Here is a 23831-nt window from a genome sequence, read left to right as displayed (position 1 = left end):
TACTAGAGAGGGAGAAAGACAATGGACTAGAGTAGGAGGGGGCAGAGAAGCTACCAAATGAGTTCCCATGTTTGAAAAATGGAGGGAGAATGGAGCTGGACCAGAGAAGAGAGGAGGGGGCAGGCCTATAACAAGCTGAGAGGGGGGAAAGATTCGCCCAGAAGGGCCACCGCCTCTTAAATGACTTGTAGGTTTGTTTGGGGGAGATGCATATGAGAGAAGGGTCAAGCATGGGTTGAGAGGGGGGGGGGATGGTTTGAGTGGTCCCCGGTGTAAGAGGAGTAGCCAATAGGGGCTAGTTGCAGGTCTACCCACCCTCCACCTCAACATGGCATTGCCCCACAAAAAGGAGCACTCCCATTAGTACACCTCACTTATCCCTTGAAATTAGGAAACACTAATTGGGGCCCTTTGGAGACCCCAATTCTCCCCTAATGATCCATTTCCCATGCTCATCCTTAACATTCTTTAATACAACAGACTATAAACTACTTCTATATCTATCATTTTCTACTTCCATAGTTTCTGCCCCTGTACCATATGATTAAAATTAGCTCTTTCTACCTCTTTCTATTTCCATAGACCCTCAAAATTTGTCTTCTCTTCTCTCTTTCTCTTTCTTTGCAAGTCTCTCTCTCTCTCTCTCTCTCTCTCTCTCTCTCTCCCCCTCCTTCCCTCTCTCCTTTAACTAAACCTCTCACAAAAACAAACAAAATATTATTTCAAAAAACATATAATACTTCTCTCTCTCTCAGTCTGTCTTCCAAGGTACCCCTCACACAAACAAACATCAAATTGTTTTGAAATACTTAGTGTACAATATGCTCTCTTCCTGCTCTATTTCTCCACAAACAAAGAAAACATTATCAATATCATATCACTCTCTCTGATCTCTCCCTCCCAAAACTCTTTGATTAGATCTCTTTTTCTTCCTTCATTCTCAAATACTTCTAAAACCTAGCAGTTTGAAATACAATCTCTGTCTCTCTCCCTCAATCATCCCCTCAACGGAAGAAAACATGGCAGTTCGAGATATAATCTCTCTCTCTATCTCTCTCTATCTACCCCTCCTATACTAGCAAAGAAACAAACAAATATTTTATGTCTCTCTCCCTCACTCATCCACTCAAATCGATAAATAGAGAAAGAGCTGAAAATGATAGAACACCCGTTTTTCTCTCCTTCCAAACAGATTTAGGTCGCAACTTCAAGAGTCGACTCTCTATAGTCCAAAAAGGTAGGGAAAGAACCAAAAATGAGAGAACACCCATTTTTCTTACTCCTTTCAGGCCGATTTAAGTTGTAACTTTGGTTTCTAAGAGAGAGAAATAAGTAGAGAATGAATAGAAGAGAAGAGGGATGAACAAAGCTTGAGCAGAAGTTTCTCTAAGAGATTTTCGAATGTGGAAGAAAAACGTGAGCAAAGAGGATAGAGAATGACTAATCAAGAGTGGAATGAAGATATTTTGAAACCATCTGCTAGAAAGTGGCGGGAATGAATGTTTGAAATGTTTTGGAAGAGAGAGAAGAGAGACAGAGCTGGTTAGGAAGTCAAAGTTTGGGCCAAATGGTTGAACCAAATGAAAAACATGAGCATAGTTCTAGATAGGGGATAGTCTGCCTTGGGAGGAAAACAAGGAGGCCTGACATGGTTAGTGCAGGCCTACCAAAGATAATTTTTTATTGTGAAGCATCAATGACATTTTTTGGAGTATTTTGAAAAAAATCATGAAATTTCCCCTAGATTTGGGGAGCTTGTGTTAAAGAGAAGTCCACATGGCATAATTTCCTTAATGGATACCATATTCCCTTATTTGGCCAAGCCTCTAATATTTTAGTAATTCTCCAAAGGGCCCCTTTTTGAGTCCAAAATTTTTGTAATCATACTACACCAAAGCGAGGTGAATCTAGTCGGCCCAAGCGAGCCATTAACCGTCGGCTTCGATCATCATACTACTAAAACACATGAGATGAATCCGACTCGTCAAAGCCAGTCATCAACTAGTCCTGAGTGACAAATAGATCACACACGTACTCACACACACAAGCAAGCAAACATGCATACATCTCCCTCTTTCGCTTTCTTTCTCTCACTCCTTCTCTCGCTTTCCCTCTCTGAGCTAGGGCAAGGTGAATCCAACCGGCCTAAGTGAGCCATTTCCAGGCCTTGATTGTGTATCCTATTCATACCACTCCGTGTGAGATGATACCGTGCGGTGTATTTTTGGTCAACAGGTACACTTTGACCAGTTTTAAAAAATGTGTTTTTTGTGTTTTGAACGTTCCCATATGTTAAAAAAAAGAAAAGTACATTCTTTTCTTTTAAAAAACATACTATCACAATCCCAACTTGGGAGGTGTGGTTAATAGCATCTCTTTTTTTTTAACATGATCCTTTCTCCTTAATGTGATGAAGTTTACAATAATTAGCTAAATGCTTAGCGTTTATATGTCTAGGCATAGTAAATTTATATTTTTCTCTTCTTGGGAGTCGAAAATGCACAACGGTCAACCAGGACCTACCGGATAAATTACTATTCTTGTTCTCCTTAGCCTAGTATTAGAGCAATGGTGCTTGCCATGAGCGTTTTATAAGGCTACCATAAGCATCATTGGCCGTGGTCATGCTGGTTTCAAAACATTGGGCATGGCCACGAGGGTTTGTATCTGCTTGCTTAGCCTAGTATTAGAGGAACGGTGCTTGCCACGAGGGTTTGAAAATTTACTATACCATTCTACTCTCCTTGGGAGTTGCTTCCTGGCTTATGGAAACTGATAGACCTCCGAGTGATAGATAGACATCAAGGATTTGAATTGCTATGTTCTAATTGAAGTCTTACAAGGCGACCATAAGCACCATTGGGGATGGCCATGAGGGTTTGGTGGGTGCCTTCCTCAACGACGGAGCCATCTTGGAGGACGGCTATGGAGGAGGCGTTCTGGATGGTGGACATGCGATGGGCGACAATCACAGTGGTGCGCTTCCTCATCAGCCGATCTAGTGCCTCTTGCACCAGCTTCTCCGTTTCTGTGTCCAGCGCAGAAGTAGCTTCATCCAGCAACAAAATGCTCGGGTCCTTCAATATCGCTCTTGCAATCGCCACCCTTTGCTTTTGCCCCCCGGATAGCTGTACCCCCCTCTCCCCCACCTTCGTCTCGTAGCCCTCCGGTAGCCCACTTATAAACCTGTGCGCATCCGCAGCCATCGCTGCCTCCTCCACCTCCCCTTGCGTTGCACCTTCACGTCCATACACGATGTTGTCATATATGGTCGTGGCAAACAATGCCGGTTCTTGTTGCACCAACCCAATCCGCCGCCTCAGTGAACGCAGGTTTAGCTTTCGAATATCGTTCGAATCTATCATTACCCTCCCAGATAAGGGATCGTAGAACCTCTGTATCATTGCGATGATAGAGCTTTTTCCAGAACCACTCCCACCTACCAATGCTAGGCTCTTGCCTGCATCCACGCGTAGATTTAATCCATTGAATATCATCACTTCTCGCCTGGTTGGATATGCAAAATCCACATCCCGGAACTCTATCTTTCCTTTCAAACGTGTTACCTGTAGTGAGTCCTGGTTGTCTGGATCTATTACCGTCTCCCTATCCAGAATTTCATACACAGTTTTCATTGCATTGCCAGCCTTTGTTATGTCTTGTGCAACTGTAAATGTTTCTGCCACCGAGATTCCCGAAAAAAAGAACACCATGAAGACCCGAATAACTTCTCCAAAGTTGCACTCTCCGTTTTTTACAAGCGTTGATCCATACCATAATGAGAGACCATAGCTGCAATACATCAAACATTGCCCTAGACCAAACAATAAACCAGTTATATTTCCACGGGTAAAGCTCCTTTGCTCAGACCCTTGTAGCTCGCTCGCAACTAGCTGCAACACTTTCTTGTCAGCGTTGAAGGCTGCAACTGTTCGAATATTGCCCACAGCCTCCCCCGTAATTATGGTTGCCCGTGCATATGCAGTTGAGAGATCCCCTGAGATTCCACCTGCAAAGAGATGCTACAATGGCATTTGGGAAAGGACCCATAACGTGAATTAGAATAAACCAAAAACTGCGTGTTCCGAATTTTAGCATCCAAGTAAGTCTCTAGTGGTTACGTTAGACTATCTGATTGAGAGCATGCTGTGTAACAGCTATGTAATACCTCTCCAATATGGCTGGCAACAAGGAGTGGGAATGTGACGAGTGCCACCACAGTCATCCGCCAACAAGCTGAAGCACTGACTATGGTTGCAGTCCCAATGATAGACAAAATCTGTACAATGAGCGCAATGCAACCTCCAATCGCGGCACGGACGTTTGTGACATCAGAAGCCAAGCAAGAAGCCAATGCGATGCTGTTATTCTCATCGCGATCAAACCAGCCCACTTCATTTTGTAACATGGCTATACAATGAAACAACCCCAACCAAGGTTAGCACAATTAAAAACAAGACAAAACTAGAGCTGAACAATGGCCATAAGGACAAACTTCGGAGATACTCACAGCTAAACATTTGCTGACGCACACGATTGCCGAGGTTTTCTTCAACAACGCCAAAATAATAGCTCTGGAGGAAGAAGAAGAATGGGGTGAGCACGCTAAGGAGAACCAGAGAGATACTAGATTTGCCGACTTGGGTTTGAGCGTCGGTGAGGTAAAAAGCATGGATTATTTTACTGATGAAAAACGCAGTCAGAGGGTTTATGGTTCCGACAAGGATGGAGCCCAGGGAGCCCAAGATGGCATAGGGCCATTCTGGCGCGTTTAATTTAGCAAGACGCCAATAGTAGTTTCGTTGAAGTGCAAGCTGTGTTTCATTATCCATAACGGCTTCAACATTGCTATAGTTTGAGAGATCGCCTGCTTGAAGGCTCAATGATAGTTCAAAAGAAGATGAACGTCTCATAGGCGATTGCCGGAATGGAGTGCCGTGACAGCTGGAGTGCCGTGATGATGATCGTCTATGTGTTGCAGCAGGACTATCATGCCTATAACATGTGATTTTTTACGCTCATTAGCATCACGTCTTTTGTGAACTTTCTCATGATATGATAACTTGCAAGGCGCACCGCCCTTACCTCTTGTCTTTGCGTATTTCTCCCAGACCTTCTGCCAAGTCCTGTAGCCTCACTAGCGTTACATACGAGCCCAACTCCCCCTTCTCCATTAATTCATCATGTGTGCCCTGCTCAACTACCTTTCCGCCTTGCATGACCGCAATTGTATCCACATTTCGGATAGTGGACAACCTGCGTAATTTCCATAAGGAAGTTCTAATTTCACATCAATACATATAGTTTGTATGATCTTAAAAATCTAAAAATCAAATTGTTTTTGGTATAAGAAGTTGCACACAATCATGGAGAAAATGGCAGCAATTCTTGCCTGTGGGCAATGACTATTGTCGTCCTCCCAACCATCGCCTTCTCTAAAGCATCTTGCACTACCCTTTCCGATGAGGCATCCAAAGCACTTGTTGCCTCATCTAGCAATAAAATATTTGGGTTTCTCAAAATGGCCCTGGCAATGGCCACTCGTTGCTTTTGACCGCCTGATAGCTGAACTCCCCTTTGCCCTACCTGCAAAAACATTTTCAATATACATACAGATTCATTAATTAATGTACCTTATTCACTCTTCACTCTCTCCTATTGAGTATGTCCTTTGCTAATTACCACACTCTTGTACATATCCAAACAGCAATATACCCATTTGAAAGCGTGTCCTTATATTTTCTCACTCTCTACTGTGGTTGTGCATCTGTCCCCAAGGTTTGTAATCATGCAGGCTATTTTGAGAGCAAAAACCTGGGTCTCATAGCCATCGGGTAGTTTGCTGATGAATTCATGAGCATTTGCAGCTTTTGCAGCTGATTCAACATCTTTTATGCTTGCATTGCCCTTTCCGTAAAGGATATTTTGAAAGATGGTAGTAGCGAATAGAACTGGCTCCTGACTTACGAGACCAATATGATCACGGAGCCAAGTAAGGTCCAATTCGCGTATGTCGACATTGTCCAACAATACTTGCCCTGAAATATTTTGCCACAGTTGAAAACTGTTCATATCAATATCTCAAAGCCGCAACTGACATAGCAATTACATTAGGACTTGCACTTGGTCATCAGGTACAAGTCAATCGTAGCAAATTGTACCATTGACGGATAAAGTTAAGCACCTGAAGTTGGATCATAGAACCGCTCTATCAACGACACTATGGTACTCTTGCCAGAACCGCTACTGCCGACAAGAGCCATAGTCCTACCAGCTGGGATTTGCAATGAGAAATTCCTGAAGATGATTACATCCGACCGAGAAGGGTAGCTGAAGAACACATCCTGGAGCTCTACTTGACCTCTCACTTCAGGGAGAGTTTGTTGTGCTGCAGAACCTGGCTTACGTATCGTGGGTTCTCTGTCTAGCACGTCGAAAATTTTGGTAGCTGCAGCTTTCGCTTTGCCAAGAGACTCCAAAGTGCCGAAGGATTGGCCCAAGGTCCTGCACAAAGATGGAGAAAAAGTTCAAATCGCAAGCATGGAAAAGCGTTTATTGCTACAATATCTAAAACCACAAGACAATTGGATTGTAGGTACATACATGCCACCGTACAAAACACCCAAAACAGTGGTTGTGGCTTTTCCGCCATTTGTTTGCCCTTTCACTACGAGGGTGCTGGCGTACCAGAAGACGAGCGCCCATGAACACAAGAATATCATCCAAAATGATCCCATTCCGAAACCTTTTGCCATACCGCTCTTATAGCCTAATTTCAAGGTAACCTTCAGAGCTTCCTTGTATGATTTGAGTGCCTTCTTCTCGCCAACAAAAGAGTAAACCGTTCTAATTTGTGCCATAGCCTGTTCGTGAAAGTTAGTCCGCGATATAACAATCATGGACGGTCGACAAAAACCATTATGTGTCGCATCACACATTGCTGCTAATTATAAGTAAAGAGAATGAAAATTTTCCTCCCACAGAACAGTGAAGCTCACCTGCTCTGCGATGGTTCCCGCCTCACTGTAAGCTTCTTGAGATTTTCGGGATACCTTTGTAATAGTATTGATGTACACACCTGTTGACAATGCGATTGCTGGTACTACCGCCACCGTTACAAAGGCTATCTTCCAAGCAAGGTAGAAGCCAATTGCAAAGGATGCAATGCAAGCTCCCAGGTAATGGAGATAGCTACCCACCTGTGGAAAATCAATTATTTGACTATTACAAGCTTCCCACATGCTCGGCGTGCTATCTTTTCGGGTAGAAGGTGGGGGAAGTAAATTTACTTGGTTACTAATGGCCTCTTGAACGAGAATAGTATCAGTTGCAGTGCTATCGATAATTCGTCCGGTACTCATGGAATCTGTATCAAAGAACCCAATGTCTTGCTTCAGGATGGCTTCCAAGTATTTGACTCGAAGCTTGGCAGTTTGTCGAGCACCTGTGTGCATCCAGCAAGCAACCTCTGCAAAGAGTACCGCTAATTCATGTCACCATGAAAAATGTCCACGAGGTTCCAAAAAGTTACTAAGCCAGCAAATAAGAACACTGAATCATCGATGCATACATATAAAAGCCAGACAAAATCCTTGAGGTTCTGATATCACATACCGGCCCACGCTGCGGCAAGAGACACAATCCCCACGTAAACGAGAGCTACAGCATGCTGCCTCAGAACGTTCAGCATATAATGAGAGTGCGCAGAAATCTTGAGCTTCATGAGTCCAATATCAAAAAGAAGGAGCGACGAAGGAAGGTAAACTAGTGTGCACCTGACCGACGAAATTGGATAGCTGCTCAGGGGTGTAATCGCGGCTAGCAAGGGTATTGACGATCTTCCCAAAATACAAGTTATAGACAGGGAGTGCAGAGCCATGGGCGAAAGCGCCAAGGGTGCCAAAAAACATGAGGAGGTAATCAAAGCTATCTGCGAATGCGAAGAGGCGGAAGAGGGAAACAGTTTGTTGTTGGGGTGATGGGAGTTTGGCAGAATCGGATGGAACAGGAGGATGGGCAGTGTCCTCCAGCTGATGAGCCGCAGGAGGATGGGCAGTTTCCTCCATGCCCTCTATCTAATGAAGCGCTCCGGCAACAATGCTATGCTGCCAGCATATTTACATACGTATAAATTACACATAATATGTGTAGTTGGACCCATTTAGATCCCATTCAGAACTCATTCCTTTGGACTTTTGTTTTGTGAGGAGAGTGACTCCGATTCTTTTCCAAATGGACTTTTGTGTGAAAAATCCGCCTGAGCAATTCTATGCAATGTATAGAACCAGAGAGACTCCCATCCTTTTCGGATAGAAATTTGCATAAAAAATCCGGGAGGAATCATACTCAACGTCTAAAACCAGAGAGAGAGAATTCTACATGCAATGTATAAAACCCGAGAGGAATACACACACACAAAATCACCATATAAATAGATAGAAGAAGGAGATAGAAGATACCAAGGAGGAATACACATTCACACACACAAAACCGCCATATAAAGACAGAGACGATACAGGCACATGCAACATATAAAACAGAAGAATGCTCTCTCTCTCTCTCTCACACACACACACACACAAAAACACACACACAATTTAAAAAACCCACCATATATAGAGACAAAAGACACTCATGGTCCCATCTCTCTCCCGGGTCTCTCTAGTTTTATATATGTATGGCATATACCATATAGTGAGATAAACGAGGAGAAAAGACACCTATGGATTAACTAACTCTAGGGAATACCACCCATTATCATATGCTCCTTCTCTTGATTGTTAGTATCATACATGTCAGAATTTCCCACTAGGGAGGTCACACCTCTTTGAAGCCTCCGTATTAAAGTTAAAAACCCAAGCATGCTTTTTTAGCTTCTATTCTACACTAGATTCGATTCTACCCACGCCTTTAAATTTTGAGATGTTTCCATCATGCTTTTTTCACTTTTCCATGAAGCCAACAAAGGTATAGATCCTCTCTCTATATCTTAATATTTTCCTATACTATATAAGTACTCTTCAAAATTTTGCCACGTGGTGGATATGGGATGGACTTAATTCAATAAATTTGTGAAACTCTAGAAAGTCATCCACCTCGGGCTCTCAATTTTAACACATATGGCCGAGAGAATGAAACAAGCCATTGGTTGATATGAATGCATCATATTTGAAACAATAGAGCTAACATACACTCTTAGTGATAATTACAACACACATGAAGAAATAACCCAAAAAGACAATATGAAAAATAATACAAGGAAGAAGAAGATGACAATCTAGACTAGCCATGGTCTCCCTTTCCTAAATGAGTGGCTCATGGAGATTCCTCCCCTAGAGTATTTAAGATTTTTTGTTAGCATGTGGAGCCAAAATTGTCCCTTGTCTAATCATCTAAGTGACTCATACATATCTAGTTCATAAAATCTATAAGCATGGGATGCATTTTAAGCCCACTAAATCTCAAACACAAAACATTAATGACATAGAACATCAATGTAAATACAAAATGTGGCTTATGCCCGTATCACATGTTCTATGCAAGACCTCAATTAACATTGCTATATTATGTCCAATTCACACCATATAATGTTCTAGATCACTGTACTCAATTGATCAATCAAATGAGTGAGAATCAACTGAATGTATCACTATATCAATCAATCTGGCATAGAGCATTGTATTCAAAAAATTTGGACTTTTTCTTTGAACTGGTCACCTCCGCTCAATATCGCTTAGTAGACTCATAAATTGGGTATCTTGGGAACACTAGATGTGTAAGTTCCACATAATAAACCTAAAAATTCCCCAAGGTTGTAAGTGGTGACCTCTACTTGATACATCATGGATAAATTTGCAAAAAAAAGCATCACCCCCACACAAATATGGTCAATAAAGCTTAAAATATTGTGCACCTCCGCTCAATATGCAATATATAGAAAGAGTTGGTTGAATAAAATATATAAGGTTGTATAGATACACCATTTGATTGTATGGAAAAGAGTTTGTCGAATTCAATATATAGGGGGTGTATAGATATACCATTTGATTGAATAATATGTTTAAAGGTCACGGTGTAAAGATATACCATTTTTCAGGAACAAGGCATACAATATATTATCATATGCTTCTGAATCTCATTGAAAGTCATTAGATTCTGATATTGCATTTTTACTTGATGGGTTAAGCCTAGCCAAGTAATGTTTAATATGTGCAAGGCTAGGATCAAGAATTGTGATACATTTTTCAACATCATAGCCTTGCCTCTTTTTGTAACTTCGAGTCCTTGATTTCAAGCAATGAATAATGCTACTCACTTCCACCTCTGTCAAGCCCTCTTTATTTGAAATCCATTCACATTTCTTTTGCAAGAAACCCTCATACAGTTGTTTCATAGTGTATTTTTTGGGGAGATTTTTCAAAGGCTTTGGTTCATACCATAAAGATGTAAATATTATAGGCATTCCCTTCTGATCCCTTGCTATATGAGCAACCTTTGCCACCCAAATTGGGCCACCTTGTTCATCCAATCTTAAATTTGCATTAGATGCCTAAACTGCAACAAACATACTCTCTTCAATCTCATCAAATGGTGAGTAGATGGTAGAAACTCTGGTAATGGTTTATCCCCCTTCCTACCACAATATTTCTGAGGTTAAAGGCATTGCCCAGCTTCTTCCTGATCTTTTATCGTATTTGGATACAATGTGGATCTCAATGCCATAGCTTCTTTTAGCAAAAAAGATTCAGAGTATTCAATGCTCACTATTTTTTCTTGTTTTTGTAAAGATTTGACAAGTGCCTCAACTGACTTGATTATCTCCCCATTCTTTATTGCCTGCTCATGATATTTTTGTGTCTTCCTTTGAAGATGTTTAAGACAGGCATCCAAGCCTTTATTTCATCTATGTCATGTGCTTTGTCCTTTGCAAGAACAAATCTAGTTTCCTCCAATGGAGTTATTCTCTATAATAAAGCATATGGCTCACTCCATAAATGATCTCCATCTGCTGAGTAGTGCTTCCATTGCATCACTAGAATATCGTTATGCATGCTAAATCGGTAGATTTGTGTGCCCTATTAATGCATCATCTCCCCCTTTTAAATGTGGCTCTATGAATGCCCTCCAATCTACCATTCTCTCATACTTAATAAATAATCCATATGTGCCATGTCCAAATGAGTACTCAAGAAGTAATCCATAGGTGTTCATAAATATTGTCACCTTAAAGACCTTGAACCTTGCCATGTCCAAATAAGTACACAATAACTAATCCATAGGTGCCACATCCAAATGAGTACTCAATAAGTAATCCATATGTGTTTATCATGAAAGCCATATGAGTATGTGTCACATCCAAATGAGTACTCAATAAGTAATCCATATGTGTTCATTGTGAAAGCCATATATTAAGTATGTGTCATGTCCAAATCAGTACTCAATAAGTAATCCATATGTGCCATGTCCAAACAAGTACTCAATAAGTAATCCATATGTGTTCATTAGAAAGACATTGATCCTTGCCATGTCCAAATGAGTACGCAATATGACCATGTCGAAATGAGTACTCAATAAGTAATCCATTTGTGTTCATTGTGAAAGCCAGATAAATATATGTCACAACCAAAGGAGGACTCAGCAACAATAATCCATGTGCCACATCCAGATGAGTACTCAAGTAGTTAGCCATATGTGTTCATAAATATTGTCACCTGAAAGACGTTGAACCTTGCCATGTCCAAACGAGTACACAATAAGTAATCCATAGGTGCCATGACCAAAGGAATACTCAATAAGTCAGCCATATGTGTTCATCGTGAAAGACATATAAGTATACCTCACCACATAAAGGGTGGAATAAAAGGGAAAGATAAAAGTATGCCTTGCTTGAAGATATAAGGTGAACCAATAAGTAAATACATACCATACGTCATCAATACAAGTGCCTTAAAAACGACAAGGAAACATGTGAGAGGTACCTGAAGTAACGCCTCCAAGAAGTAATGATATAAAAGCTAAATAGAAAAGAAACATTGAAAGAAAACATGTTAGCATGTTAACAACACAACATTCGGCAAGTCCTTTTCTTCCATAGGATGGACTAGCTTTTGAAAGTGAAACTAGTGTTGAAGACATGATGAGCAAGTCAAGCAAGATGTAAGCTTATAAGAGAGAAAGAAACAATAGATCCACATTTGCTTTTGCATATCAAGTGTTTAGGATGAGGAACCTCCAAGCAGTAATAAATGAATATCTCAATATCAAATCTTTACCCTACTCCAGATCAAATACAATGGATGGTCTGTAGGCATGCTTGATTGACAAAAGATGAAATATAACCTGCTTTCAAAATCATAAGATAATCAAAAGTAACTCTCACCTTCAAAATAACACAAAACATTTAGGAAATCAAAAGTAAATGATAAAATCATCGAAGAAAATCTAGTCTTCAAAACAATACAAAGTATGTTGGAAGCTCCTTTGAATCAATCAGCTCATGCTGAAAGTAAATCTTAATATAGAATATTTGCCAAGTCTCTTTAACCAAGATTCATGGAAACTTAAAGTTGCAGCTAAACTTGTTAGCAGAACATAATAATACATGTATTATCATTGCGAATAAAACATCAAGCATATGAATGTAGTGGAATACAAATAACATACCCTTTCAAGTGGAATATCAAGGACAAAGCATTGTATTGAACTACAATGATATCATGGTTCCCAAGCATGTACAACATTAAAGGAAGTCGGTTTATCTCTATATCGCAAAGAAAAGCTCCAACACATAGATGTATGTCATAGTGGTTGGTGATCTTGGAATTAACCATCATTGTCTCACTGAAAAGCAATCAAGTTTTGTGAGGTACCCGAGTATAAATATTAACATAGCTCTTTAGTTGAAGGACATTCTTTGAATGTTGAGTAGCAAAGCACTTACACATGGGCGGTCTACCAACCACATCTGCAGCTAACAACTCGGTGACATAAATGCACAATGGTCACCCTAGCATATCACGACTGGAGCTTGATATCTCAACACTCCCCCTCGAGCTCAATGCACACCAAGCAGTTCTCTAAACTTGCACAGCTTCTCTATGCCCAATGCCTTCATGAATATGTCAACTACCTGATCCTTTGTGCTGACATAAACTAGATCAATAAAACATACTAGAACCTTCTCCTGCACATAGTGATAATGTAAACAAACTCAGGATGAACAGCATGAACATACCCTGGTGGCTGCTCCATATAAACCTCTTCTTGCAAATCACCATGTAAGAAAGCATTCTTTACATCCATCTGATGTAAGGATCATCCCTTTGATGTAGCCATAGCAATGACTACTCTTATGGTTGCCATCCTTGCAATTGGACTGAATGTTTCCTCATAATCAATGCCATATGTCTGTGCATACCCCTTGACAACTAATCTTGCCTTATATCTGTTCACAGAACCATCTGCATTCTGCTTCACCTTATAAACCCACTTGTAGCCAATCGCATTCTTATCTTTAGGCAAAGGCACCAATTCGCATGTAGCATTTGCTTCCAAGGCATCCATTTCTTCATCCATGGCTTTCTCCCATTTTTCTTTTCCCATGGCTTGCTCAAAAGAAGTGGGTTCTAGTTCATGTATCACTTTGACCATATAGGCATAGTCAATGGCTATAAATCCATCATATTTCAACCTATCCACAGGATACCTAACTCTGGTAGACCTGTGCAAAATAGGCTCATCACCAAGTGCTCTCAAAACATCCCTTGCCTTCCTTACTCCAGGTGTAACAATAGAAGAAATATCCAACTCATCATCAAGGCTCTATTCTGAGCCACTAGATTCACCATCCACATAAGAGTGACCTGCATTCACATCAACCATGGGGTGATCTACTTTCTCTTTTCCTTTTTGTGATACTTGCATACCAATATCTGCATTGCTTTGAGGAGATTATCCTGATCTCAATCTACCTATCCATGGTGAAGTATGTGAACCACTGCTAGAGGACATTATAAGTCCACTAATATTTTGTGATTGCTACTGTGAACTCTGTGCAGCATTACCGTTTTGTCGATCTACATCATCAATCACATTTATTGGTTTATACCAGCTACTCATCTCATCAAATACAACATCTCTGCTCACTATTACATCATCAATCACATTTATTGGTTTATACCAGCTGCTCATCTCATCAAATACAACATCTCTGCTCACTATAAACTTACGAATAGAAGGGTTATAGCATCTATACCCTTTTTGCTACAGAGAATAACCAATAAAGATGCACTTCTCAGCTTTTGGATCCAACTTGGATCTCAACACACCTGGCACATGAACATAGGCAATGCAACCAAAAAATGTAAAATGAGAAATATCTAGTTTCCTACGAGTATACATCTCCTCTCATGCCATGTATTGCTGCAGTGGGAGTCATGTTCATTATGTAGACTGCTGTAACAACTGCTTCAACCCAATAATAATCTGGTAGGTCTTTTTCGTTGAGCATGGCACGAGATACCTCTCCAATATGCCTATTTTTCCTTTTTGCAAGTCCATTTTGCTATGAGCTATGACTGCATGAATATTGCTACTTTATGCCATGCTCCTGTAGGAACCTTGCAAACTCATTTGAGAGATACTCTCCCCCTCCATCTAACCTTAGGCATTTTATTTGCAAGCCTGTTTCTTTTTCAACCATAGCTTTAAAAGCTTTGAAATGCCCAAACACTTCATTTTTCTTTTTCATAAAATACACCCAAACTTCTCTGTTGTATTCATCAATAAAAGTGACAAAATAATGACAGCCTCCAATAGATGCAGCTTTAGTAGTCCACATTAGAGTGGATTAATTCCAATGGCCTCCTACTCTCTTGAACATGTCTAGGAAATGGTTTCCTTGCCTATTTTCCAAATTGACAGGCTTCTCGTAAGTTATGCATTTCTGTAACCTTGAACTTAGGTAATCCTACAATAATATTTTGGGCTTGCATTAAATTTAGTCATTGTACATTAACATGACCAATGCGTTTATGCCAAACATCAATATCTCCAACTACACTAGTCTCATGTGCAAACATTGCTGCACTCAATTCAGGCATGTATGCATCCAACCTAAACATCTTGCCCTTCTTCTTCCCTTTTGCTGTCAAGTGACCTTTATTTTTCATATCCTCAACAAAGCTTGCATGAGGATTAAATATGACCTATAAGCCCTACTCAACCATTTGACCAATAGAAACTAGGTTCTTGGTGATATTCAGGACATGAAATACATCAAACAGGTATTCCTTTTTCCCATCCTGCATAGACAAAGGAATTTTACCAATCTGCACAATAAGATGTGCAGTATCATCACCAGTCTCCACAAATCCTGGTCTTTCTATTTTCCTTGCATCCTGCATCCATTCTGCATGACTTGTCATGTGGTTTGATGCACTTGAGTCAACATACCACACATCATTGCTTTCTTCTGCACTTGTCACAGAATTGGACATGTGCTGCACCATAAACAAATGCTCATTTCTGTCATCACCCTGTCTACTATAGGATGCATAATTGCCTTGCTGCAATTTTCTAGTCATGATGTCATTCTGATTTTTATAGTAGTCTTTAACCATATGACCCATTTTACCATAGTAGTAGCATTCAACATTGCTGTTTGAATTTTGGCCTCTCTGCCATCCACCATGGCCTCTTTGGCTCCCTCTGCCTCTAAAGTTACCATGTCCTCCTCCATAGGACTAGTTTTCTTGAATTTGCTGCATATTCTGATTTCTACCATGGCCTCTAGATCGGCCTACTCTACCTCTGCCTCTACCTCTACCTCCATTTGAGTAGAAGACAGTTTCTTTGGAAGTTCCTCCTGAAGAAGATGCACCACCATTTCTCCGCTCTTCAGAAATTAGAAGAGCAATCTACTCCCCAAAATCAGGAAAATTCTCATAGATGGTAATGGATGTCCAGGAGTGTGCATAATCCTTTCCTAGATAATTCAAGGTCACAGAAACTAAATCATCATCTTCCACTGGCAACCCAATGGAAGCAAGTGCATCTACAATCCTCTTCACCTTCATGTGGTAGTCATTGATGCTCATATTTTCTCTCTGCACATTATGCAACTCTTGCTTGAGCTGCATTTTCCTGGCTTGCATATTTGTGCTATACATTTCTGTCAAAGTATCCCATGCCTCCTTTGGCATGCTTGCATCTTGAATATGCATAATCATAGAGTTTGAAATACTGATAGACAGCCAATACATAACTTTTCTAGCTCTCTCATGCCAGACTTTAAATGCTACAATTCCTATTGATTGGGAACATTAGGAATAACTAGTTCTTGTTCAGCTCCAGTAATGAACTCCCAATAGCCTTTTCCCTTAAGGAAATTCACCATTCTAAACTTCCATGCTTGGAAGTTGTTCTTGTTAAGATTTTCAATGACTATCTATGAAAGAGCATTAGACACCATTACAGAACACTGCAAAAATATTCTCTCACTGCAAAAAACACAACTTCTGCCTCACAAGGGCAAATCTGCAAAACTGACGAAAGTGGTATTTGACCACACAATCACTTCCTAGTGACGATTTTGCATCAACAGGCAATAAGAATGATTCTATCACTCCCAATATCTCTGTGCACAGGCGTACGATGCAAAATCTACAGTAACTTTTCACCAACCTACAGAACAGTGGTCGCACAGCAAAAATAGGGCACTTTTTTGAGTGCCTGCGAAAAACTTCCGCCACCAAAACGGGCCTCGAAATGGCATCGAATAAAAAAAATAATGTCACCAAGTTTGTCACCCTCTTACCCACAGCATATACTACCCTCTCACCACACTGTGAAGGGCGTCCCAATCTGAGACAGTGCACTCTTGCACTTTTTGGTTGTACTACCTGTAGAGATTTGCTCCCAAACTCGAAAAAGGAAAGCAACACTGATCCTCTTACCAAGACACCGCAAACTTGGTTTGCTTTCTTGAGCTCCTTACCACAAACCGGGCTCTAATACCATGTGAAGAGAGTGGGAGAGAAGAAAGGAGTCTCACTTGCGGCTTTCTCACATACACAATGGGGGAATACACACAAAGGTGGAGGTTGAAAACAGTTTTCCTCTTCTTAGTTGTGAAAGCCAAAAGAACTAAATACAAAAGGAATAGGTGAACCCTTTATGTGTGTCTCCAACAAAACTTAACTAACTAAGGTGGCATACTAACTGAGCCACTAACTAGAGTACATAAAGATAACTGTCATCTAGCTATTATTCATGGGCGGTGTACCAACCGTATCTGCAGCTAACAAGTCGATGACATAAATGCATAACGGTCACCCTAGCATATCACGAGATCTCAACAACGACAAGCGCTAAAGCACTAAAACCTTGTTTTCAATGATGACCTAATAGAAAGCAAAAATTACTTTCATATGTTAGATAGCCTTTTTTCCAAGTTATTTTCCCAATCAACTTTTTGGTCTGTTGAACATATATAATGAGTCACTGCAAAAGCATCCAGATTGGGGTACCTTACTCTTAAGGACAACTTGGTATCGATTAAATAAGATCTTCATACCTAAAAATTGACTACTTTTGCGACGATGATTCTACACTCTTGGTTTTTATGGATATGACTGGTGGGCTTTGGGTCGTCTCTTCTGAGTGGGTGAGAAGCAGATGAGCAGGGGAGCAAATGCATTGATAAGAGTTGGAGGAGGGAGCATGGAGAAAAGTAGAGCAGGGGCAGAAAAGAGCTAGAGGGGTGTGGAGCAAAGTAGCAGAGCATGGGCAGATCAGAGCAACGTAGTAAAATGCCAAATTCCATGGATCTTATATATATTATAAAGTTTGAGCCACCGTGGTGGCTGGAGCTCAAGGTTGCGTCCATATTAATTGTAGGACACCATGGTGGAATCCCCTAGACGGCAGGCTAGTAATCATGAAGAAGATGCAGGTGCCACTCTGGTGGCTGGTAATTAACTACTATCAGCCCGATGGAAGCTTAGCCACGATAAACGTGGCTGATGAGAGCCACCACCACCGGGCAATAATTCCCAAAAAGGTAAATCATGAAGCTCTAATCACTCATTACCATGCACTCTAGTTCTCAACTGAACATGCGAGCCCAATGATTGGTAATTTTTACTGCACTCATAGTAATCATGCATGCTAAAGCGTGGTGGTGTGTATCTCTGACCTTCTGTATTTCTTTCATGATGGATGTTGCCACTTGGTTACTATCATGTTCATGCAAGCAGTCAATCCATATATCACAAAAGAGTCAAAATCCATGCAATTATACTCCACACAAATGTGTTTTTAGTCCACATTTACCCTCCAATGGCGGTGGGGTACATTTATACCTTGGTAATGCTTTTGTATTCTAATCCATGCCATCAATGGTAATGCACATGGAATTTTGGACATGCACAATAGCTTCCTCTCTCCAAGAGGCATGCAACAATCTAGTATTTTACACATGAGTTAAATGGATTGTTCAACATCTTATATATTTTCCTCGCTTATGCTCACATTTACGATGTTTAATGGCATTTTTCAATTCATCACATCTCTTGCATTTTGACATCCTTTTCTTTGATGGTGTCTTGACATGGAAAAACTATACATGCCAAATTTTATACAAGGTTGCCCTTGAAATCATTCTCTCTTATCTATCTTGTAAATTTTTATTGATCGTTTCTAGCACACCCTTCTTTGTCATTCCTAAAGGAAGATGATGTTTGCATTCCACACTTCCATCCATCATTGTTTGTGCAAGGTGAGGCTATGGTAATGCATGATAGTCAAGGATTTGCTTTAATGTTGCAGATGCATTTCTAGTGCTTCTTTTCCCCTTAAGCTTGTAGGCATTTCCATGAGTTTTATGAACCACTTTATCTTTTACCTCTTCCCAAATGGTCCAATATGTACCATGTGATAGGCCTGTTGACACTCACATTCATTTTGTGAATAGTGTCTTGCATTTCCGAGTTGTGGGTCCATTATCTGGCATTGAATCTATTTCTCTTGAATCTTCATCTCTAATATCAAATGCAGAGTGCCCTTGGGAATTATTTGATGCCACTTTATAATGACTTGGAATTGGGAATCTAGTAGAAAACTTGTTCATTAAAGTCAACCTGTTGCCCACGCCTCTTGAATTTTGTGGTTGAACTATTTCTACTCGACAATTAGATGTTCTGCCATCCATATGCTCCACACTAGTAAGTATACTAGGATCATCCCAAGTCTTAGATGTTCTTGCATATCTGCCCTCCATTCCAATGACAACATCATGACCATGATCATTAATATCAAGAATTCTAGTGAGCATGTTTGAGTCGGTTGCAATACAAGAAAAGTCTTCTATACACGTGAGCATGTTTGAGTTGCTTGTAATACAAGAGAAGTCTTCTATACCCATGAGCATATTTGAGTCACTTGCAACCTCTCTTGCATCAACGGGTCAATGTTTTGCTTGGGTGTAGCCAATCACGAAACTATTTTCGGGGCCATTTTGAAATTAGTTAAAAATGCGACAAGTCTCGAGTGAAGGAATAGTGGAGGAACAGAGATGGAAAGACACAATCCTGCCACTTGAGCTTAATGAAGCCATTTCACAAGGGGTCCCTCGACAACCCAAGATTGTCATACATGAGATTGATCGCTTGGAGGAGGAATATAGACTTCCCAAGAGTGTCATTCACAAGATGGTCATATTGCATGAGGAACGGTGGGGAGGCTGTCAATACTATAAGAACCCACAGTTTGCAAATTATGTTGCCGAAGGCTCCCACTGTGCAAAATGTTGAGCCTGCATCTTGGAATCCTTGCATAAATATAAAGTCCTTCAAAGATCTCAGACTTTATCTCTTGTAATCTTGGATATATATTACCGGGGACTTTTTTAGGGGCTGACCACCCCTCTAATATAGCTGGCTTTTCAATAGAGCTTGAGTTAAGTAGTAAATTGTCTTCTTTGAAAAAAAAGAAAGTAAATTCTCTTTGTATTTATCCATACTTAGATACGATGGTGGTCTCTTTTCAAAATGTAGAAGAGTAAAACTTGGTTGTATGCTACCTGGGTATATAACTTTCGTGGCTGACTATACATTTGGCTTTTCTATATAACTTGAGTTTTAAAGCAATAATTCGCCATTTATACATCCTTGGATACGATTGCTTCACTCAGCTGGACCTTATAATTTGAAAATGTTGCATTTAGTTGGATTCAAAGGTTCTATTTTCTTATGACTGCTTCACTCATGAGATGCAATTAAATGGTAATTCTAACTGTGTGATGTGTTCTTAAAGTCTATCTCAGCTTGATGCTAGTTCTCATTCTAAACTATTGTTATTACAGCTTGATAAACTGACTAAATGCTAACCTAAGCTTGTGAACTAGATGCAAAGTCATTATTATTACAGTTTGATTCTAGCTCAATGCTAATTTGAGCCTGTGAATTAGATGGTCTCTCATGCACAATCATTGTCACTAAAACAAGCTCGGTGGTTGTTTGGGATTAATATATTGTTTGGGATTTATTGATTGGGATTTATTGAAACAAGCATGGTGGTTGTTTGGGATTTACTAAAGGTTATATTTTGTGGGGGTTGCAGGTAATCCTAAACCAACAAAAATGCATTTCGTTGCCAATGCCTACCTCCTCTGGCCAATGCATACTCCTCTAGCTTAATTGGAGTTTGAGCTGACCCAATCATGATTGCATGATGTTCCAACCACCGAGTTGGTTTATAACAATCACATTAAGTCCAAGCTAGCCTGGCTCTAGTGTTTGAGCTAAACCAGCCACATGGTTGCATGATATTCCAACCACTATGCTGGTTTAGGACAATCACATAACTGGTGTTTTGAGCTGACCCAACCATGATTGTATGATGTTCCAACTAGTGTTTGAGCTGACCCAACCATGATTGCATGGTGTTTGAACTGACCCAACCATGATTGCATGCTAGTTTAGGACAATCACATTAAGTCCAAGCCAGCATGTTTATGGTGTTTGAGTTGAACTAGCCACAAGATTGCATGATATTCCAACCATTGGGTTGGTTTAGGACAATCATATAATTGATGTTTGAGCTGACCCAACCACGATTACATGATCTTCCGACCACCGAGCTGGTTTAGGACAATCACATTAAGTCCAAGCCAGCTTGATCCTAGTGTTTGAGCTGAACTAGCCACAAGGTTGCATGATATTCCAACCACTGGGCTAGTTTAGGACAATCACATTAAGTCTAGGCCAGCCTAGTAAACTATCCCAAAGCTCAATCATAACCAACCATCAAGCTAGTTTAGGAAACTACTGACTTGCATTGTATCAAGAAATAAAACAAGCAAACTATCCCAAAGCTCCATGGAGCAACGCTCCAATATGACTAGATCTCACGTCATCGATAGCCTGCTGGGCCAAGTCAAAGTCTATGTGTGTTTTGCAAATACAAACATTCCTATCTTTGAGTTTCCTGAATACCAGGGCTTACAATGCTCAGATCTGCTCTATCCAATTGAGATGTGCGGATTCCAATCCATAAACTTGAGATACAACTCGCGTCTGTTGACCCAACATGCGAGAACGATAGAACAGTGAGCCCCCTTTTTGCTACTACTAAAAGAAGACAAAACACAGTCTAATTAAAGTATATTAAAGCATATAATGAAGCAAAATAATTTTCAACCACCGTGCTATGTTAGACTAGTTTAGGACACGTTTAGGACAGTCAACCACTGGGCTGGCGGCCAATCTAGAATCAAGGCAATTGGTGGTATTTGCCTAAATTCCTCCAATATATTGCCTTTCTTGCTGGGGATTGGTCTCATAAGGAGAAATTGTAGAGTAACAAAAGGGATGAGAAATTTGATGCAATTGAAAAGCAGATAAACGGATAGAATAATAGACCATAATTAAGATCTATTTGTCAGGTGTTAAAAAGTAGAGGCAACAACTAGCTAGGCAGGGCAAACATGAAGGCATCTTATCTTCTTCTTATCTTATGTTATCTTATATATATTTCTTATTTGCAAACTACCATGTAGCTGTTAGAGGAGAGTTCCATGTGGCAAGATGAGGACAATCCTTCACATTATATCTTATTGTCTTTTGATTTGTGGTGAGTATACAAGACTAACATGTAGCAAGAGAAGGAAAATCTAGAAAGGAGAAGGAGAAGGAGAGAGGTGTGTTGGGAAATAAGATCAAGAAGGACTTTAAAACCTTTAAAAGTTAGGTTTTCCCACCTCATGTATAATGACCAATTTGCATGTATTTGCCTTCAATTGTTGCCAAAATTGATGATTTCATCACCAGATTCATGACAAGTCCTTGCCATGCTCAAGCACTCCCCACATTAGCCCTCTCAGCATTTAAATCGAGGCCTACTAGGTAGCAAATTGAAAATTGTGACCAAATAGGCATCAATGAGATGAGCATCTATCGTGAAACGTCCACAAGGCATTATAGGTGGTGCATGATAGTGCTTGCCAAAAGAGCTACACAAAGCCATACTCATTTAAGAAGAACCACCCAAACATCTAGCCGGTGAAGGGAAAAACATATGGTCCTTCATCATCCCTTAACCATCCACAAGAGTTAATGAAGATATTAAAATGTCAATTAGAAAATGAACATTTAGTTCACGTCCATGTCCAACCACTACCATTGAGATGTGTTTCAATTTTTGGAGCACTACTTTTTCTTTACGTTTTGCACCATTACATCACACTTTCCATCTGTGAGCTCACTTGACTACTATGAAGTCCATAAAACATCCAAAAAAAGAAGTTTGAATACATGGATCTCTCTTGATAAATCTCCCAATGATTTTTTTGTTGCCATCCATACAACCTAGATCTGCAAATTGTAGAGACACACACTCAACAACAAGGTGTTCCAAAGTACACTCCCACCATTTATCACATATTTTGAGAATAATAATTTGGAAGAGAGTAGAATGACAAGTAAACTATAGAGTGGGAAAAAAGAAATCGTAGGATGCAAGAATTTAATGAATTGTCTCTCCTTTGCCAAATTTCAAATGTCGAGACCACATAAAGACCAGTTCAAAGCCTTTGAAACCTTGTCTAAGAATGTCAAAGAAGGGCATTGATGTGGGCTAATAAATCGAGGTAGGGAGAGAATATACTCACAAAAGGGAAAAAAACATAAGAGACAGAGAGAATAATAGATCAGTTACCAATTGAGTGATAAGTTGGGAGAGTAATCAAAAGAGGAGAACCCAAGGATGGAAAATACACAGCTAGCTTGAGGGCAAAGAGAGAGAGAGAGAGAGAGAGAGAGAGAGAGAGAGAGAGTGGGGGGGGGATGGGTGGGGTGGGGGGGTATGGGGGGAGAGAGGGGTGGTGGGAATTTTAGTGTGAATGCTCTACCCCTTGATCAATATCACATGTCACTCATCTACCTAAATCATTGAGATGTGCGGGGGTCTTGAAAATTGAAATTTTACTTTATTGAAATTAATGGCATTTTAAGATCCCACCTTGAGACCCAGCAGAGTAGGTCTCTAACCCGTTGTAGATGGGTCATGCTACTCATTGTAATTATATGAAGGATAGATACGTGGAGTTAGTGGAAGAGTGGGTTGTTGAGTAGATAAGATATCCTTTTGCTCTCTTACAATTTCTATTAGATGTCAATGCTCCACTCTCGTGTAACTATGCGAGAACTAGCAAACTCTACTTGTAAGCCCCCCATATGAGGAGAAGGCATTTGAGTAGCTCGATTATCAGGTAGGTCCTGGTTTGGACACCAAATCGGGGCCATGTGTGGCCTGATGGCTGGATGGAGTTGGCA

General features: G+C 40.3%; 2 protein-coding genes across 2 annotated transcripts; both read right to left on the bottom strand.

Annotated features, from left to right (window-relative positions):
* Nucleotides 1–2801: 2801 nt before the first annotated feature.
* Nucleotides 2802–6770, bottom strand: LOC147890216 (ABC transporter B family member 19-like). The gene is made up of 8 exons (XM_087390552.1): nt 6604–6770; nt 6185–6504; nt 5815–6038; nt 5393–5586; nt 5086–5256; nt 4511–4968; nt 4169–4410; nt 2802–4022 (listed from the first exon to the last, which is right to left on the bottom strand). Exons 1-8 carry the CDS (start codon nt 6753–6755, stop codon nt 2802–2804), a joined length of 2982 nt encoding a protein of 993 aa, XP_087246678.1. The 5' UTR covers nt 6756–6770.
* Nucleotides 6771–6947: 177 nt separating this feature from the next.
* LOC147890215 (ABC transporter B family member 19-like) lies at nt 6948–8066 on the bottom strand. The gene is made up of 4 exons (XM_087390233.1): nt 7776–8066; nt 7615–7669; nt 7290–7468; nt 6948–7199 (listed from the first exon to the last, which is right to left on the bottom strand). The coding sequence occupies exons 1-4, from the start codon at nt 8064–8066 to the stop codon at nt 6948–6950; spliced, it is 777 nt and encodes a 258-aa protein (XP_087246359.1).
* Nucleotides 8067–23831: the final 15765 nt, after the last annotated feature.

This window comes from Dipteris shenzhenensis, chromosome 19 (genome assembly GCF_047967505.1).
Source record: "Dipteris shenzhenensis isolate YYH24624 ecotype China chromosome 19, Dip_SZ_1.0, whole genome shotgun sequence".
Classification (NCBI taxonomy): domain Eukaryota; kingdom Viridiplantae; phylum Streptophyta; class Polypodiopsida; order Gleicheniales; family Dipteridaceae; genus Dipteris; species Dipteris shenzhenensis.
Note: the sequence above shows the minus strand (reverse complement) of the source record. Positions and strands in the feature narration are given on the sequence as shown.

What these genes read in the sequence shown, in the direction of transcription:
- LOC147890215 (XM_087390233.1), bottom strand. Translation starts at nt 8,066, where the DNA reads ATGGAGGAAACTGCCCATCCTCCTGCGGCTCATCAGCTGGAGGACACT. An exon ending in TATCCAATTTCGTCGGTCAG is followed by an intron (nt 7,670 to 7,775) that starts GTGCACACTAGT and finishes GTTCTGAGGCAG; the next exon opens with CATGCTGTAGCTCTCGTTTA. An exon ending in TCTTGCCGCAGCGTGGGCCG is followed by an intron (nt 7,469 to 7,614) that starts GTATGTGATATC and finishes TACTCTTTGCAG; the next exon opens with AGGTTGCTTGCTGGATGCAC.
- LOC147890216 (XM_087390552.1), bottom strand. Translation starts at nt 6,755, where the DNA reads ATGGCAAAAGGTTTCGGAATGGGATCATTTTGGATGATATTCTTGTGT. An exon ending in ACAATAGTCATTGCCCACAG is followed by an intron (nt 5,257 to 5,392) that starts GCAAGAATTGCT and finishes GAAATTACGCAG; the next exon opens with GTTGTCCACTATCCGAAATG. An exon ending in GAAATACGCAAAGACAAGAG is followed by an intron (nt 4,969 to 5,085) that starts GTAAGGGCGGTG and finishes TGCAACACATAG; the next exon opens with ACGATCATCATCACGGCACT.